The 17,454-nt window shown below is 45.0% G+C and overlaps 1 protein-coding gene across 3 annotated transcripts in view; it reads left to right on the top strand.

The window, feature by feature from the left end:
- TOX3 (TOX high mobility group box family member 3) overlaps positions 1 to 4,993 on the top strand; it is a 98,948-nt gene extending 93,955 nt beyond the window's left edge. For all 3 annotated transcript variants that reach the window (XM_054570328.1, XM_054570329.1, XM_054570327.1), the window contains one exon: positions 3,130 to 4,993. In XM_054570328.1, coding sequence (XP_054426303.1) covers positions 3,130 to 3,831 — 702 coding nt within the window. In that variant the 3' untranslated portion in view covers positions 3,832 to 4,993. The remainder of the gene's footprint in view (positions 1 to 3,129) is intronic.
- Positions 4,994 to 17,454: the final 12,461 nt, after the last annotated feature.

The following is a 17,454-nucleotide window of genomic DNA, read 5'->3' as shown; positions in this document are numbered from 1 at the left end:
TTCTGGACGTCCTATCGTAAATCCTCCAGCGGTTACATTATTGCAATAGGGGAGGTTGCATTTTTTGACCAAACTGTTCCACATCATATAAATAAATAAACCTCATGATTATTTAAAATAAAATTATGCTTCCAGTTCTGGAAAAAAGACATGTGTATGTATTATACATAGAGTATACAATGGACCCTGATGTATTATAAAATGTACCAAGATCCCAAAGCAAATGTCAGTCTAGATTATTATTACCTTGATCCAAAAGGAGCCTGAGCTTTACATTGTATTATTTTAACATTTAATTAACTTTGTCTTTAGCCTTCCTAGAATTTAGAGAGGCTTTGGGGAGGATAAATTGAGCTAAGGGTTTTTATCTTGATGTATGTCCTCTGGCAAGCAGATTCCACTCCGTTGTCATTGTTTTGACCTATGGGGCGTGGTAGGCTTGGTGGCAGAGCCATCTGACAGGGTTTAGTTGGTGTTTCTCTTCTTCTCCTGGATTGTTTCTCCTTTATGTTGAGATCTACCACAGGCAGCTGCTCAGAATCAGGTCAAGAGAGGGTCTCCTGCCTTTGACAGCTGGTGGGACACTTTCTCCTTCTTTAGAAAGAGAAAACAGCCTTCAGGTCAATAGCCAAACCTCTTTCTGCGACTCTGGAAGATGTGCATAGAAAGACATGATACCAGTTCTGGCCTCTGATTTGCCATTGGCAGAAAACAACCGAATGTGGGCTATCAATATTCAGAATTGAGGTGTAGTCGATGGCTAATTAGGTAGAGTGAAGTGAATAGAGAAACGATGGGCCTGTCCTTCTTCAATGGATTATTTATTCATCCATTTACCCACAAGCACTAGAGGTGATCTTTGTGCATTAGAGCATGAGTAATTGACCATACGTGGATTTCAGCCAAGAGTCAGTAACTCGCAAGGCACGAAAGGAATTGGGACCATGATTGGCTCATCGGCTCTGGGACTGCCTTAGCAGGGAAATGTGACAAGGTACACGTTGGCTGCTAGAAACCGGATTCAGAAATAGTTTTGAATAGAATCCAGGAAGTCAATAGGATGAGATGTTAAAAGAATAAGTCTAAAATCTTGTTTGTTTATCGCTCCCTGAGGTAGGTGCAGTTTAAGGGTGCCCTAAATTTATATTCAGAGACCTGGTAGGAGCTAATATAGTCCATGGGGTATAAGTGTAGAATAATTTCAACAGGTGTGAAACAGCTGCTGGTACGCAGACCTCACAGGAGGAAGTGGTTCTGGTTTGGGACCCCACAGTTTAAAGAGGGATGGCGACCAGCTGAAGGCCCTCCAGAGGATGTCCCCCATGACGGTGAGGACAGAAAACCAAATCGCACTCAAGCAACTGAGAGAATCAGGGACACGATGACTTGTTGGGAGCATGTGATGTTAGGCCTCAAGCGTGAGGGGGGCCTGCGTGTCATCTCTGAGCCTTAGCTAGAAGCGCTCCCCCAAGGAGCGAGGGGACAGGGAGCGAGAGTCCAGCCTTCACGTTGGAACTGACAAGTCGACTTGCACCCTGTGCGCGGGTAACGTGCGCTTCTGCGGTCGGCGCCGAGGGCTCACTCTCTCAGGCTGTGACTCCCCGTCAGCTCCTGGCCTCACAACCACCAGAAACGGGTGGGAGCTTACTCTTCAGTGGTGCCGTGTGCTCCATCGGCTGTGGCTTTTCCCACACCGAGTGGCATCCGGACGTATCAAGTCACTTCTCAGGTTCCTTCTCAGAGTAGGTTTTATAAATCCAAGTAATAAAAATCTAGACATAAACATTCCAAATCATTGAACGGGAGTGGCTGCCAGCGTGATGTCTCCACAGTGCCCCATGGCGCCTCCCCCAAAGGCCCCTAGTTTTGTGAAGAATAAGAAGAAAAAAAATATTCTTTAAGAAGAATCATTCCAATCACTGTCGCATTAGTAAAAATATGTCTTTGAGGAGGAAATTCTGTGTTTTTAGTACAAAATGTAATAGGTAGTTTCCCTCCATGTTGACTCCCAGGTTCTTTATAACAGGTTATTCAGTCACGTGAGTTTTGAACATTCTTCCCTCACCTGTGGCTGCTTTGATACATTCTGGAAATCTTTGCAAATAGTTGATATACTAAACCATTTCTAACATTGTAAAGTACTTGAATTTAGTACCTCTAAGGAATCCAACTATGTTGTTCTTATATTCAAGTGAGCACGGTTACAAAATCATCATGCAAATACAGGGCTTTGATTTGGTTTTCTGGTAGCAGTAGTTGTTAATAAAAATTGCTAATATTTACTAAATGCTTCCCATGGGCCAGGTGCTGTTCTACATGCCTCACACATATGCATTAATTCTCACAACCTCAACACAAGGTGAATACCATACAACCCTGTTTTATAGATAAGGAAACTGAGGAACAACTGGATGAATGAACTTGCCCAAAGTCAGAGTTGTTGAGTCTTAGAGGTGGATTTGTGCTCTGGCAGTCAGCACTCTCGTGCCACTATCTGGTGGAGAGGTTAGTGTAGACTTAAATGGTGAAGAGTTGTTGCTCTTAAATACGTGTATCAGTCATCTGCTGCTACAGTTTTGCTGTGTAACAAGTAGCTGCAAAGCCAGTGACTCAAAAAGATAAGGATCAATCTCAGAGAGTGCCAGTTGGCTGGCTGGTTCTTCAGATCGAGGGCACAGTAGGATCAGCTCGCTCTGCCCATCTGCCTACAGTCAGCGTGGAAGTGCGGGGTCAGGGGTGGGGAACTGGCTGATCCCCCGCTGGACGTACGTGATCCGGAGTGATTCACGTACATGGCAGTTGGCTGGTTCTTGAGTAGCGTAACTGGGCCGGCCATGTGTCGGTCATCACGCACATGGCGCTGGTAGGTTTGGGAGAGAGTGTGTGTGGAAGTGGGCAAGGTCACTTGAGATCTCACTTCTACCACATTCTGTTGAGCAGAGCAAAGGCACAAGGCAGCCCCAGTCAAGAGGTGGGGACTTTGATTCTATTTCTGGGACAAGTTAAAAAGTCACATGACAAAGGGCTTGTGTACAGAGAAGCATGGATAATGGTGGCCATACTGAAAAATACTTCAATGTTTTAACCAAGTGTGTGTTAATATTTTGGACTTTTCTTCCCCAAATGCAGGCAGCTGCTGAATCAGCGGAAGCCCAGACCATTCGTTCTGTCCAGCAAACCCTGGCGTCCACCAATCTGACATCCTCCCTCCTACTCAACCCTCCACTGTCTCAACATGGGGCCGTGTCGGCAGCACCTCAGACTCTGCAGCAGTCGCTCCCGCGGTCAATTGCTCCCAAGCCCTTGACCATGAGACTGCCCATGAACCAGATTGTCACATCGGTCACCATTGCGGCCAACATGCCATCGAACATTGGGGCCCCACTGATCAGCTCCCTGGGCACGACCCTGGTGGGCTCGGCGTCCTCCACCCAGGTGAGCCCTTCCGTGCAGACCCAGCAACAGCAACTGCAGCAGATGCAGCAGCAGCAGCTGCAGCAGCACCAGATGCATCAGCAGATCCAGCAGCAGATGCAGCAGCAGCATTTTCAGCACCACATGCAGCAGCACCTGCAGCAGCAGCAACAGCTGCAGCAGCAGATCAGCCAACAGCAGCTGCAGCAGCAGCTCCAACAGCAGCTCCAGCTGCAGCAGCTGCAACACATGCCGCACCCGTCTCAGCCTTCGCCTCGACAGCACTCGCCCGTCGCCTCTCAGATGACGTCCCCCGTCCCCGCCATCGGGAGCCCCCAGCCGGCCTCTCAGCAGCACCAGTCACAAATACAGCCCCAGACGCAGACTCAAGTATTACCACAGGTCAGTATTTTCTGAAGACACGTGTGGCGGACGGATGGGCACGTGGAGGCAAGCGGAGGGGAAACCATCTGTGGCTGAGACTCGTAAGTCGGTGTTGGTTCTGCAGAAACGTGGAACAGATCACATGGTCCTCTGAAGTGTCTATTAGATAGGCAATAAGAACTACAGTGTAGCTGAACATCCTCTCGAGCTGACGCTCTACCACTTTGTTTTTAAACAAGAGAAGCTGTGCTCTTTTATGTGATGCCTTTTTTATTTATTCAGGCTATACCTACAATATGTGAATCGAACTGTTCCATGAATCCTGAGACACACCGAGGACTATAAACTGGCCTCTCTGAGTCACAGAACATGGCCTTATTTCTCCCGGAGTGAATAAACCGCACTTCCAGGCTGTGGGAACTCACGAAACCCTAACAATCAAAAGCACAGTTGTAACTACCTGAATAGGAAGATTCCCGTTTCATACAAACATTTGTATGACATGAATAGTTGATGGCATTTTTTGTCATGAAAAAAATAATGTAAATCACAGACTTTGCCAAAGGTCTTATTTTTTTTTCCTAAATATCTCCAGAAAAAAAAATGCAAGTGATTAGATTCAATTATTGACTCCCTTCCACTCTGTACCCATGACTTCTCCAAATCGAACCGCCATACCTGTCCTAACAATATCTCTGACCGCCGTTAACCCATATATTCATTCCAATTAGAGGAAAAGAATGTGAATATTATATTCTGTGTTTTGAGTGACAAGTTTCAAAAAATGAAAACACTGTATTTTTAAAAGGGAAAGGAACTTAAATGAAAACAGTTATTACAAAAGTGAAGATTTAAAAAAAAAGCAAGAGTTTTTATTATGACGTAATACTGGTAGAATATTTAAAAGGTGCACCACAAGGAATAATCAATGTAAATATTTTCTTTCAAAGTTGTAAGTTTTCATATCATGTGTTGTAAAGTTTTCATAAACAAGGCTTTAACGTAAACACTGGTGACACGAACCATTCATTGCTACGTTGCTTATTGTGTTTTTATGCTGTTTTATACTTTTTTATGAGTTACGATAGCAGCAATTAAGTTGTTTGTATTTTGCTTAACTAAAACAAAAATGCTTTTATCTTGCTATAGAATAAACACATTTCAGTAAAACCCGTGGACTGTATTTTGATGCAACAAACAGGAGGCTGTTCACTTTTCAAATAAAATGATATGTCACATTTCACTTTTGGTTCCTTGAATACGTATCAGATTGGGAAATATGACAGTGTACCAACTTGTATTCAGGCTCAAGCTCATTCTTCCATTTTCGATTGGAAATATGATACTCATGGCTAAGAATTTGCATGGCGTGACCCCGAGCCAGGGCCCTTGGAAAAAAAAATTGGGAAATATTTTTGTAAAGTATCTTTTTGTTAAAGTGCAAGTGGAAAGTACGTACAGAGGAAAAAGAAATCGTCTTCTCATATTAGGGGCTAGAGCTAGCTGGCATTAAAACTGACGGTGAATGCTAATTCTTAAGCCAAAATAATTATTTCGGTGCCCATTTCTTCCCCCCTTTTTCTTGCTCTTTACTGGCTCCTCTTCGAGAACAGTGTGACCGCTATCCCCAGTTGTCTTGCATGATTAATTACAGCATCTGTCGTGTCAGAAGCTATAATGAAGAGGTCTTGATAAAAATTGCAAATTACCACTGGCAACAGTCTTAAACTGCTTATGATAAAATGAAAATTAAAAACAGCAAGTGTCAACCCTGACCAGAATCCTAATCTGGAAAAAAAAAAAAAACCACACCAAGAGGGTGCATGGAGTAGTGTCCATAGTTACCGTGTGCAAGGCATTCAGAAATAATGGAATCTGGATGCCTCGAATTTGTTGTATATTTCAAAGAATATTTACTGTATGTTGTGGGCTATGAATAATGAATCCAGCTTTCAATATTTCATAATCCTCTCCTACTCTGTATTATGTACAAATATTGAACAGCAAGAGATCCTAATTATAAATTTATAGATTTCTTGCTGTAGAAAAATTTATGTCTAAATTGAAGCTTTTCATAAGATGCATTAGTTGACAGGTATCAGTGTTCAAACAGCCTTCGAATGATGCCTAATCACATCTACAAGGGAGGAGATGTATTCCACAAAGAACCGATCCGCTTGCATCAGACCCATCAGAAGCAGAGCTGACGGTAAAAGATTTTCAGTGAATGGAAACTAACATTACATAACAATAAGAGCCATTTTATATTCTGTTGTGAAACCTTTAGACAAATGTCTTCAAAATTAATTGCTAAACTACATGTGACAGTAATTGTGTATTAGGCCTGTAATTGTCATTTTGAAAAACCCATGAAGTATTGCTTGGAAAAAAAAATGTCACTAGTGATAAGACTTAATTGCAAGTGAAGTCTGTTTTCAACTGTTTGCAGTTAGAAGCAGGTGTTGTATCATTTATTAAGTGATTTTATAAATCTTGGGTTTTATCACATTTGATGAAATGTTGCTAAGCCACTGATGGTCAATTTCAAGGGAAAAAAAATAGTTCAATTCCTACAGTTTCAAAAATTAACCATTGGGCAAAACTATATGTTTCAACCATCGAAAGGCTTGAACCGTGAAAAGAATTCCCCCAAACTTGGTACCCAAATCATTGTCCTCAGGATTCGCTACACGTATTATGCATCAACTTGTGTTTCAGCATATACGTGTGATTCTGGCGTCTTTTCCAGAGACGTGGGAAGTCCTTGGTGTACTTTTCTTTTTGGTTCTAGGTCTGAGATAAATCAGGGTGATGAAGAGTAGGCCTGAGAAATGTGCCCTCTGGCTAGTGGGGGCCTCGTGGCTGTCATGCCTCCCTCTCAATGGCCAGCAGTCACTAACGGGGCGGCCCCACGCCCTCCACCCCACCACACACCCTTCCTTTTCCATGCCCCTGCCGTGTGTGCATTATTTTATCACTCTGGCTAAACATGTTCTCCTCCTTCCATTAACCTGTATGCCATCCAATGAAGAACACACGGAGTTTTCATTTTTAGCTGACACGGGGTCATCAGTTCCTGACTCCAAGAACAAAAGCTTGAATGCCTTCGTGCGGCATGATTTGTGCACTCTATTACCACCTGACGGAGGTTTGCAGGCTTGCTAGGCAAACGGATCCTGAGCTCAAGTTTAAGTAGACGTCCTCCGCCGCATGCACTCAGCAGGTCTGAATGGTCTGTCCCCTTTCTTACTTCATGGAGCATTTTTCAGCACCGGACTTCAATCTAACCTTTCCTTCTCCTCCCTCCCCCCCCACCCCCTTTGTTTGGCTTTTGTTTTGCAACAGCTGTTATTATCGTTTTTGGTCAGCTGTGATTGCTGGAGGCAAAATAGGACCAGATGGTGTTTTGCTATGCATGAATGGGGAGTTAGAGGAGTTGGGATTGAATAGGCCAAGTTTGAATGGTGTCTATGCACCACCTGCCTGCCCGGGCTGCAGCAGACACATCGCAGTGGCACGATCTGCCTCAGACCTCCTAGCGTCGGATGGGAAAGTGGGGAGCTGGGTGGGTTTTCCCCGTATTTATTGATCTTCCATGCACTAACCGAATAATGCAGTGTGCAGTCAATTCGAGTTAATTAGATATGACACAGCTTGGGCATGCACTCTCTGACTCTAGAATTCTGGTTTGCCTTAAGGACTTCATCTTTCGCCAAAGTAGGCGTGCGCGCGCACACACACACACACACACAGCCCCCCAACCCCGCGCACACTACACACACATTAATAGCAAAAAATCACTAGGCTAATTAGGCCCATGTTTAAAAAGTGTTAAATAGAGCAGACTTTCTAAGAGCCTGGGGTGGAAGTGTTAAGAAGGTGAGGGAATCTCAGTGATACTTGTATCAGTTAATAATAGAAGGTAAAGAAAAATTAATCCTGAGATGTGGACAGAGTCCTCATTATTTGCAGATTTTACCCGTCAAATACCGCACATTTATAATAAATGCGTCTTAGTGGGAATACCGCACAAATACACAACCAGATGAGAATTCTCATAGGAAATATTCTTAACTGTGTGCACTTTTCTCCTCATTCTCTCAAACGTAGTTAGCGTCGCCGACTACCTGAGGTGACCTCGAGAGCGCACGCTCCCCTGGGCTTGAAAGCTGCTGAGCGGGTGGGAGCCGTGTTGATTGTGATCCTACAGGTGTGAGTTGTGTGGCCCCCACGCGCTGCCGCGGACAGGCGCAACCGCCCAGGAAGCGTGGCGTTAGGCAGGCAGGCAGCCCCATTTGCCTGTGGCCCTCATTACTTAAATTTACTTCTGTTACATGCAAAACACCGTGCTAGGTCCCAAAGGAGATGCAAAAATAAGCACAGCCTTCTGTTTACTTGGTATATGTTTGAAATTTTCCATCATGGAAGCTCAAAAAATAATAAGCCCTCCTTAACTTATGGAGCCTTAATTTTTTTTTTTTTAATTGCGGTGGGGGATGTACCCAGCAGACAGAGGGATTGTGTCCCAACAAAAGACATAAAACAAGTGGGGTTGGTTGTGCTTTTTTTGTATAACCTGAGAAAATGAACATTTCTTTGGAAAGGGAAGAGATTGCAATTGGGTAGGGCCATTAGGGGAAGCTCCATGGAGTTCCCGACATTGAAATGTGCCTTGAAGGCAGGGTAGGGTTCCAGCAGGCCAAGGCAGAAGTCATATATCTTGGAAGAAGTAAGAATTCTCTCCAGACCGGGCAGAGTAGGAGAAAAAACATTCATGTTAAAAATACAGGCACCATCCAAACAAAAGTGGAGAACATAGCAAGGTGGACACCGTGCTTGAGGGGAGGCGAGGGGAAGAAAGTGCTAGAAAGGAAGTTTGGGGCCTTGTCTGCCTGGTCGGAACTTGGGCTTAACAAAAAAACACTGAGGTGTCTGAGTAAGGAAGAGATGACCAAGGCTGATCGAATGCGGGGAGGATTTTAACTTACTTTCAAGAAGGGTGGCTGCAGTTTGGCACTGAAAGCTGAAAGAAAAATGGAACAAGATTCCCCTTTGAAAAATGTATCTATTTTAATTATTCACATGCATAAATAAAGCTTTCGCTTCCTGCTCCCTCTCACCGCTCCCGTCTTCCTGGTGCAAGAAAACACCACCAACAAAGCCAAATCGAGGCATTTTTGGTGCCAGCTATAGAGTAAGCCTTATCCTTTACATTAGCATCAAGAGGGAGCTCATTTTCTGTGTTTCTGCTGTGAAAAGAAAGCTATTTTCACCACTGGTAAAAAGTACCTCTTGGTGCTTGAACTCAAATGTGATGAATGATGAAAAGAAGCCCTTGCTTTGTTGCTGAGCAAAACCTCAGGCAGCCCTGGGAGGGATGTTGGTTATGGTCTCAATTTAATTTCAAAGAAGAACCTTCACAGATAGAAAACATGAATGCGGATGCACACTTAGCAAAGGAATAATGCTCTTTTGTAAAACACCTCATTATCCCTGGCACGTGTGTGGTGCTCGGGACTTCTCAAAGTGGTTTTCTGTGGATTACCTCACTCAGCTCCCTCTCTAGACCGGGCAGCAGTTAACCTCCTGGAACAAATTAGGAAACTGAGGCATGGAGAGAGTTGTGACTTGTTCTGATAGCTCTTTGCCTGTGAGCGACAGAGAACTGGAATGGGAAATTTTCCACTCTAGGTCTCATGTCGTCGACCTCAAATTTGTATATGTGTGACATCCATATCTGAAGTATTTACATCTGTCGTATATTCGTATACAGGATGTATGAACAAATGTGTGGGTGAATAGGTAGGTGACAGATATAAACATATGACGGAGGTCCATCAGTAGCACAGAGAATAATTAATGCGTGTTTTCCTCATGGCTAGCTGGGCAGTGAACCAGAGTGAACTCCACCGAGCCCATGTTTTCAATGGGGCGTCATGCCACGTGGCCCTTTTTTCCCATGTGAACTCTTCCCCGCCCAATTGTTTCTCTAACAAGTTCTCTCTAATTATTTTGTATTCAGGCAAACAGCTTTGACTTGTGTTCGACTCTTAGGTGTGGAGCTGATGCCACAAAGGTGCCAAAGCCTAATATTGCTCTACATGTTTAAAAAGAAAAAGCGGGCTTTCAGGAAGATTGAGACGGGTGAACGTCAGGTAGGTGTGCCTTGTTTACATTATTTAAGGAGTCCGGCGAGTCAGTATTGACTACAGGAAATCAATGGCTGCTTAGGGGGTGCAACTCCCCTGGGATTACGCAGTAGCCGCCCTGATACTGCTTCCTGAGTCTCCTCTCCGTCTCCAAGACCACACCCCTTCCCTTGCTGAGTGGGCTGTGCTCTACCGCAAGCCGCCCCTTGTCAAAGGACATGCAGGGGTGGGGACCTCTAATCCTTCATCCCCTGTCCACAAGACTTTATTATTGTCTTAACTTTAAATGAACAGAACTCTGAAGCTGCCTTGCAGAGAGTCACTTGCAAAGATTGAATAGCAATGAATAACGATTCTAACATATTCATCCAGAACACCAGGGGTAAGCATTCTGGTGAATGGATTCTTGCAGGCTTTCATTTTCACAGCGTTTGAGGGACTTATCCAGAGTTAAACAGAGTTGTGGTTATTTTGAGATCCGGGTCTTAGGTTTATTTTCAGATTTTTGGCCTACTTTTTCTTTCTGGCCAGTTTGCCTTGCATCCAAGGATATGTTACCAAGTAGGATTCTTTTGGTAGCGTTCCTCACTATATGTCATCCCTGGGACATGTAGAGACAGCCTTAATTTTCAGTTTGTCACGATGAGCGAAAATGATGCCATGTTCTAAACCTGCCTTAATTGGTCATTTGCAAAGATGATACAAGATCTTAGTCCAAGTCATTTAGGCCTGCTGGTCTACCCTCGCCCTGTCAGCCCATTTGTAATGCTTTCCTGTATAATTGGAATTGAGTATGTGGTGTCCCAGGGGACAAATAATAGCATCTGAGGAAATTACCTACATATAGTCTGACCTCTTGTGTGTTTTTTTGGATGCCAAATTAAGTAATTCCTCTTTGGCTGCTTGGACAGTTACCTGGAAGGAATGACACCATTTTCTCTATAATAATATTTTTATAAATTGTGTCTGAAAGCTGGCATTCCTAGATTGTGACTCCTTAATGATCAGAATATTTTGGCCAACAAAGGCAAGTACAGCTATAGTTCTTTGCAAAGAATTCCATGGAGGAAATGCATGGTCCTTTTGTATGTAGAAAATAAATCATTGTTGCTTATGCTATTTGCTGGTAGAAATTTCTAACCAAAAAAAAGAAAAAAGTGTCTTATCACAGTTTATATCCTAAAATCTTGGTTAGCAAAGGGATTGGGATTATTCTCAGAGAAGATTTTCAAGATCTGAATATGCTAAAAGGGTGGCAATGATCCTTGCTTCTAGGTCCACAAAAGCCTGAAAATATGCTACTTGAACTCAACCAGTTACTAGACACACACAACCAGCTGAAACAGAATGACTTTTTAGAATGGGCACAAATTATCTTTTTTGGATTGGGTTTAGTTCCTGTGAAGAGATTTGTGTTCATTTGTAGGTTGTGGCTGACGTTTGTTCATTGCCAAAGAATAATTTATTTGTCTGTTAAGGATAAGATACGTACCGTGTTCATAGTTTGAATAAGGTCAAACTCTTGAATAGGTTAGGTAATTGTGTATAGAGATTTAAACTCTTGAACCCAAACCTCCAGAGATCAGTGACCTTTTTTGAAGTCGTTCTTGTCATTCATTGTTAAAACCTTTTGCGTAGTGAGAGGCCTCGACAGTAGGGGCACTTCATTTGGGGATTTCTGGAGGCAAAGGCTGCCACCCAGACACCCCATGGCACATCGCAGGGGAGGTTCAGGAAGCGTCTCTCTTGGCCAACATCAAGTGCTGAAATCATCACTGTGCATATAGGAAATGAACAGAACTGGGCAGAGCAATTACATGTTCTCAGTGCTAAACAAAAACTCTGCAGAAGCGTTTCTGCAGTCTGGGCATGTGGGCCTTGCCTCCTGCAAAGAACTTGAGCACACAGGGAACTAACTAGGCCTTAAGTCAAAGGAGCAGAACGCAGCCAGAGGAGGAGGAGAGCGCTGGATTCATGTGGTTGGGGGCCCAGCAACAGCCGTGAAACTGCTCGGCCCCAGAACTAATATGCTCCATTTTGTAAGTCCGTGTTCTGAGAACAACTAAGAGTTTTATGTTTGATACAGATGGTGTTTATATAGAGTATATGAGCTCAGCGTGCGAAGTAGTCATAAAACAGACTGGGGTTTGGTGTAATTATTCACAATTACTATTGTATAATTGGATGCCGCAACTATTATATAAAAAATATTTTAAGAAGTAGACTCTGCTCCTACTTTCACAATAGTCCTTAACAATAAGAGACATATGCTGTAAACACCGTAACATATTTTATGGTGTTTACAAACTTACACAAGGTTTGGCAAAGTTGCAAATATAACACACGAGGTTCTGCTCCTTGCCTCCTTAGGTAGACCAGATGCCCTTACTCAGCTGCAGCAGCAAGCGCATCTTCTAGTCACCCATCAGCCTACAGGAGCCAACTGCGTGAGGCCACCCAAGTGTGGATGTGGATAACAATATTTTAGCAGTTAAAAAAAGAAAGAGAAATAGGTCTATTCTGTGGAAAGTACCCATTTTTTCAACTTTCTCCAAGCCAGCAAGGTTCTGTTGGGTCAGACTGTGGCAATGGACACATGGAAGCAATGCTTATTTTAACGTTTCTGGGTAGAATGAGTGAACCTGCAGACATCCGAGACATTCCACCATTGTACGCATATACATAAACTCTCAGGTCTTCTAACAGGAGGAAAAGATGAGCTTATTTTCTATCACCCCTGCCCCTGCTCCCCAGCTATGAAATAACCTGAAAGAAAATGCATTAAAGTTTTAAGCGAAACCTCACTTCCTTTGAATTGCATTTATGAAGCAGGTCTGTGTTCATGAGCAGGGCAGCGCTTCTTGCAGCGACCAGAGCAAAGGGAGTAAATTTCCAAACAAATGACTTGGGTGAGAGTCTTGTTTTCTTTTTCTTTTTTTTTTTTTTTTTTTGGTTTATCGATTTTTAGAGAGAGGGGGGATGGAAGAGTGAGAGAGAGCAAGACACAGAGAGAGAGAGAGAGAGAGAGAGAGAGAGAGGAAAGAGAGAAACATTGATATGTTATTCCACATATTGATACATTAATTGGTTGCTTCTTGTACGTCCCTGACTGGGGTGGAACTGGCAGCCTTGGAGTATCTGGACAGCGCTCTATTCAAGGGGCATGGACTGAATGGGGTCCCCCCAGCGTCCCTTGCTCCTCTCCATGGGCGGCAGCCATGATTGAATTTCATCAGTAATTTCCAAGGGCCATTGCTACACTTGGGTGACTGTAATCTTTATCACAGTGGCGGGGAGGGGGGCAGGCTTACCATATGTGCTGTATTATCACGGAGAAGCGAGAAGCATCCTAACTGTCTGAGCTCCCCTCTGATTTCCGTGGTTCGTGCTGTGGAGGAGACGGCGGCAGGCTGGAGACCGTGACTCCTGCAGGCCCACCACTGCGGCCAGAATGTTCGCGCCCCGGAATGTTTCTGTGCCAGGTAGCAACAAGCATGATGCCCGTGCCTCAGCAGCCAGGGGGAGTGAGAGTCGGCTCCCCGGCTGGGTCGAAGGCCACGGCTTAATGTTCCGGGGCTGGATTGAAACAACCTTTCTAGGTATGGTTTCTAAAGGACCTGTTTCCCATCGTCCCCCTTGGCCCGGGAGGAGGAAGGCAGTGACGTGCGGCTTTCGTGCGCTACTGTATCACGTCCCAGAGTGCAGCTCCGGCCTTTCAGACTCTCCACCGCCCTGCTCCTCCCCACGCCTGGAAGGGGGCCAAAGACGCTCCTGACTCAACGAGCACCGCCACACGTTCCCCCGACGCCAGGGTCCGGGTCTCCTGCCCCAGAGAAGGCGAATGCTTGCCAGCAAAGCTGCTTGGGGTTCGCCGACTTGGACCTGGGCTGTCGCACTCTTATTTTTTTCTGTGTAAAACATGCAAACGTGTATGCATATATAAAAGTATATATATAAATATATGTATATATACTGCTATGCTTGACCACTATATTGTGACTGTTTATGACCGGTACCCCTTTCAACCAGCCTGACTTAATTCCATGGTACGAGCAGTTCAAGGGACTGTTAATAAAAGAGAACAGTTGTCCTTTCTGCTATGGAGAACTTAGGATTTTACTTTCAGCATCCTAGCTGTTATTAATAGCTCCCTGTGACTGTATTACTTATTAATCATTCCCACTTTTTCATGTTTACAAATTTTCTGGTTTTTCTCTAAGCCTTATGAAATCGAGTGTCTATTTATTTGACTTCCTTTGCTTTATCACCTCATTGGCTCCCACATAGGGATAATATTAATAATATTAATATCGAGTCAATCCCTCATGCATGGATTCAGCAAGTATTTTTTGTGGTGCCTTATCTTTACTTGGAGAGTTATATTCTGATGGGGACATAGTTTTACTAAGTCAGTAAGTACCTGGGAACCTACTAAAAGGAAATGGATAAAAAGGAGCGGGAAAGGGGATGGGGAAGGTCGGAGAGGTGGGTAGACGAGGAACTGCAAGTCTGAATACAGCAGTCAAGGAAGGCCTCGCGGAGAGGGACCGTGGGCGAGGAAGGAGCTGCGTCCTTCTGGGCACCCCGCCAGAGAGAGCGGTGTGTGCAAAGGCCCAGCCAGGCAGCCCGTGCGGCTGGCGGGAAAGTGAGTGGGAGACAGCAGGTGGGGTCCAAGTAAAAAGCGAGGGCACAGGCCGTGTCGTGGGGCGGTTCTTCATCTCACAGTGGGTCGCAATGGTAGTTCGTTTCCTCCCTTAGGGGTGGGGACAATATTGTGCTTATGTTGAACGATGGAAGAGTCCTTCACTTTGCGAGCTACACGCTGAAATATTTGTGGGTAGAAAGAGGGGACGTCTGGGATTTGCTCCATGACAGTACATGATGGGGGGGCAGTGGATGCGGGTGTGGAGTGAGCAGTGTTGGCCATGGGTTGAGAGACGTGGGGGCCGGGTTCTGGGTCCATGGAGGTCAATGTGCTGTTTTGTCTAATTTTGTGTATATTCAAAATTTGCCATAATGATAGCATAAAAAAGAATCACCTAGGGAACCTTCAAAAAATCAACAGCAGCTCCAGTGATCGGTGTCAGTGGTTGGGGGTGCAGCGTAGACATTGCATTTGTCTGTTTTAAGCCTCCGTAGCTGTTTTCTGTATTTCCTTTCTTGTGAGAATCGTCGGTATAAGATCTTCTCGGCCATTAGCAGGCTTTGGGTTTTTGCTTTGAGTGAGACAGGGAATAAAAATAGTGGGCGGCAGAATGACGTCATCTCACTTCTATTTGACGCAAGTCATCCTGGCTGCTGGGTCGAGAATAAACTACAGGGTGGCGAGGGCAGAAGCAACGAGATCGAGGCAAATATAGACAAAAGGCAAGGCAAAGCAGGCAAGGGCTGTGACAGACTGTCGGGCACATAGAAAGGTAGACTAACGTACACAGTCTCCCTGCAGCCAACCACTCCCGGGCAAAGAGGGGCCTCCTGCAGCCCGCGGGGGTGATGCGCTGTGAACGGGGGTGGCGTTTCAGGGCTTGGGTGGAATGTAGGGGTGAGAGAGTAGGAAGACCCCGCAGAGCAGGAGAAAGCCGCTTGCCCTTTAAGACTTTGGACTTCATTTACCTGAAACAAAGACATTGCAGTTGCTCATCCAATCTTCGCCCTGCTTTCTGAGGCCAGGCCAGAAGATTAGAGAGAGGAAATGCATTCAGGGCCCAACATGCAGGAACTCTGCGTCCCATGCACCGTCTTCTACTCACTTGTGAATGTACACAAGGGTTTGGCAGTCTGGCCAAATGTGTCAAACCCACCTTTGATGACAGTTCTGGCATGCTGTCCCATAGGATGGGGTCTTACAAGTGGAGGCGGACCATCCCCCATCCTCCATACCTGTGTCTTCCAAATACCACTCCCTGGCACCTGCACGTCCTTCTCTAAACCTTGTTTAGTCCATGGCTGTACATTGCGTGTACCTCTGTAAGGCCCTGGATTGGACTTTGCGGGAACAAACTGCCCAGGGTGGAAACCTGGCCTTTAGAATTGCCTTACCTTCTAATCCCCCTCTTCTGCAACCAATCATTGCACTTCAGCGGAATGATACACAAAGAAGCACGTAATGATTATCTAATATGTTGTGCAGGCCACCACTGACTTTAAAGCCCATGAATTACAGGGTCCATGACTTGTATGTGAACGTTCAAAATCTCTGATGCTTAAAGATGTTGGTTGACTGATTTCTAGGTGTTTCATGTGAAATTGACAAGACATTTAGGTTAACAATAGTGCATATTCTAGCGATTATCACAGCGAGGATGGCCATGCCGTGGCTGATCTGGCCTCTGCAGCATCGGAATAATTCCCCAAATCCAGCTGAGTTGGAAAGGCCAAACTGGTTCGATTTCCCAGTGACACCAAAGAAGACCTCAAAGTTGACCAAGATTCTTAGTGCCGTCGTTATGACATAATGCCCTTTGGCCTAGGCGCATTATGCTAAGGGGAAGACACACCCAGTTCGACCCTGACTCAGCTGATCTTACCAGCCAGAAAACCCTACTCTGCCTTCTGCTCTGATTTTTCTCTTTGCCCATGTCAACCCGTTGGTATGTCATTTCGTAGACAGAAGTTAGCCTTGCTATTGCTTTAAGTAGAAGTGAGTCTGTATTGGGTGCATGTATGAACATTGTCTCTTCCTTTAGCAACTGAGTGACTCATGGTAGAAGGACAATGCTTTCTTCAGCAGCCCACAGCAGGTGCTCAAATGGTAGCTTATTAAGAAATAGAATGAACAACATGCATCATTCTGTTCATTTCTCTTTTAATTAGAACTCCCAATTGCAGGAGATAGAAAACCCAAATCAAATGGGCTTAGGGAAAATAAGGGAATGTACTTGCTCCTACAACTGAAAAGTCCCGGGACAGGACGGGCTGCAATCACAGCTGGTGCCAAGAGCACAAACATGGCACTGGGGCTCATTTTCTCTGGCTTTGCTCTGCTGTCTACTGTGTTCTGTGCATCCTCAGCCTCCGCTCATTGACTCTTGGAAGCACCAGCTCACACTGTGTTGACTGCTGGTACTCCTCTCTCCCCATCCCAGAAATCTCACCCTGTTAAGTTGCTTCTGATGTAGTCTTGGATAAGCCAATCACTGTAGACTAGCATAATGTCCTGCTCGGATTGGCTAGGCTCAAGTCACCTGTTCGCGCCTGGAGAGGGTGGATCCACCTCCTCTAGAAGTACATGGCCTGAGAACGGGAGAGATGGGTCCCCTATGGAAAACCTGAGTACTGTTGCCAAAAGAACAGGGAGAGGATGCTGGGTGGAATAAGAGTGCATGTAAAATACTTTCTGCTGAGGAAATTCTCAAAGAGTTGGCTGCCATAAAGCATCTAGCAGGAGTCTGGAGGAGGATGAACTCACTTTGGGTGTGTGCCAACATAATTAGTTTTGTGGCTTTGGGAACGTGCTCTCTCTTGCTCCCAGCTTGCCTTTTAAGTGAGTACATTGCCTCGAGTCAAA

The sequence above is a fragment of the Pteronotus mesoamericanus genome, unplaced genomic scaffold (assembly GCF_021234165.1).
Source record: "Pteronotus mesoamericanus isolate MK-2021 breed Mesoamerican mustached bat unplaced genomic scaffold, CSHL_Meso_final contig_202, whole genome shotgun sequence".
Taxonomy (NCBI): Eukaryota; Metazoa; Chordata; class Mammalia; order Chiroptera; family Mormoopidae; genus Pteronotus; species Pteronotus mesoamericanus.
This window is presented reverse-complemented; position numbering and strand designations above follow the sequence as displayed.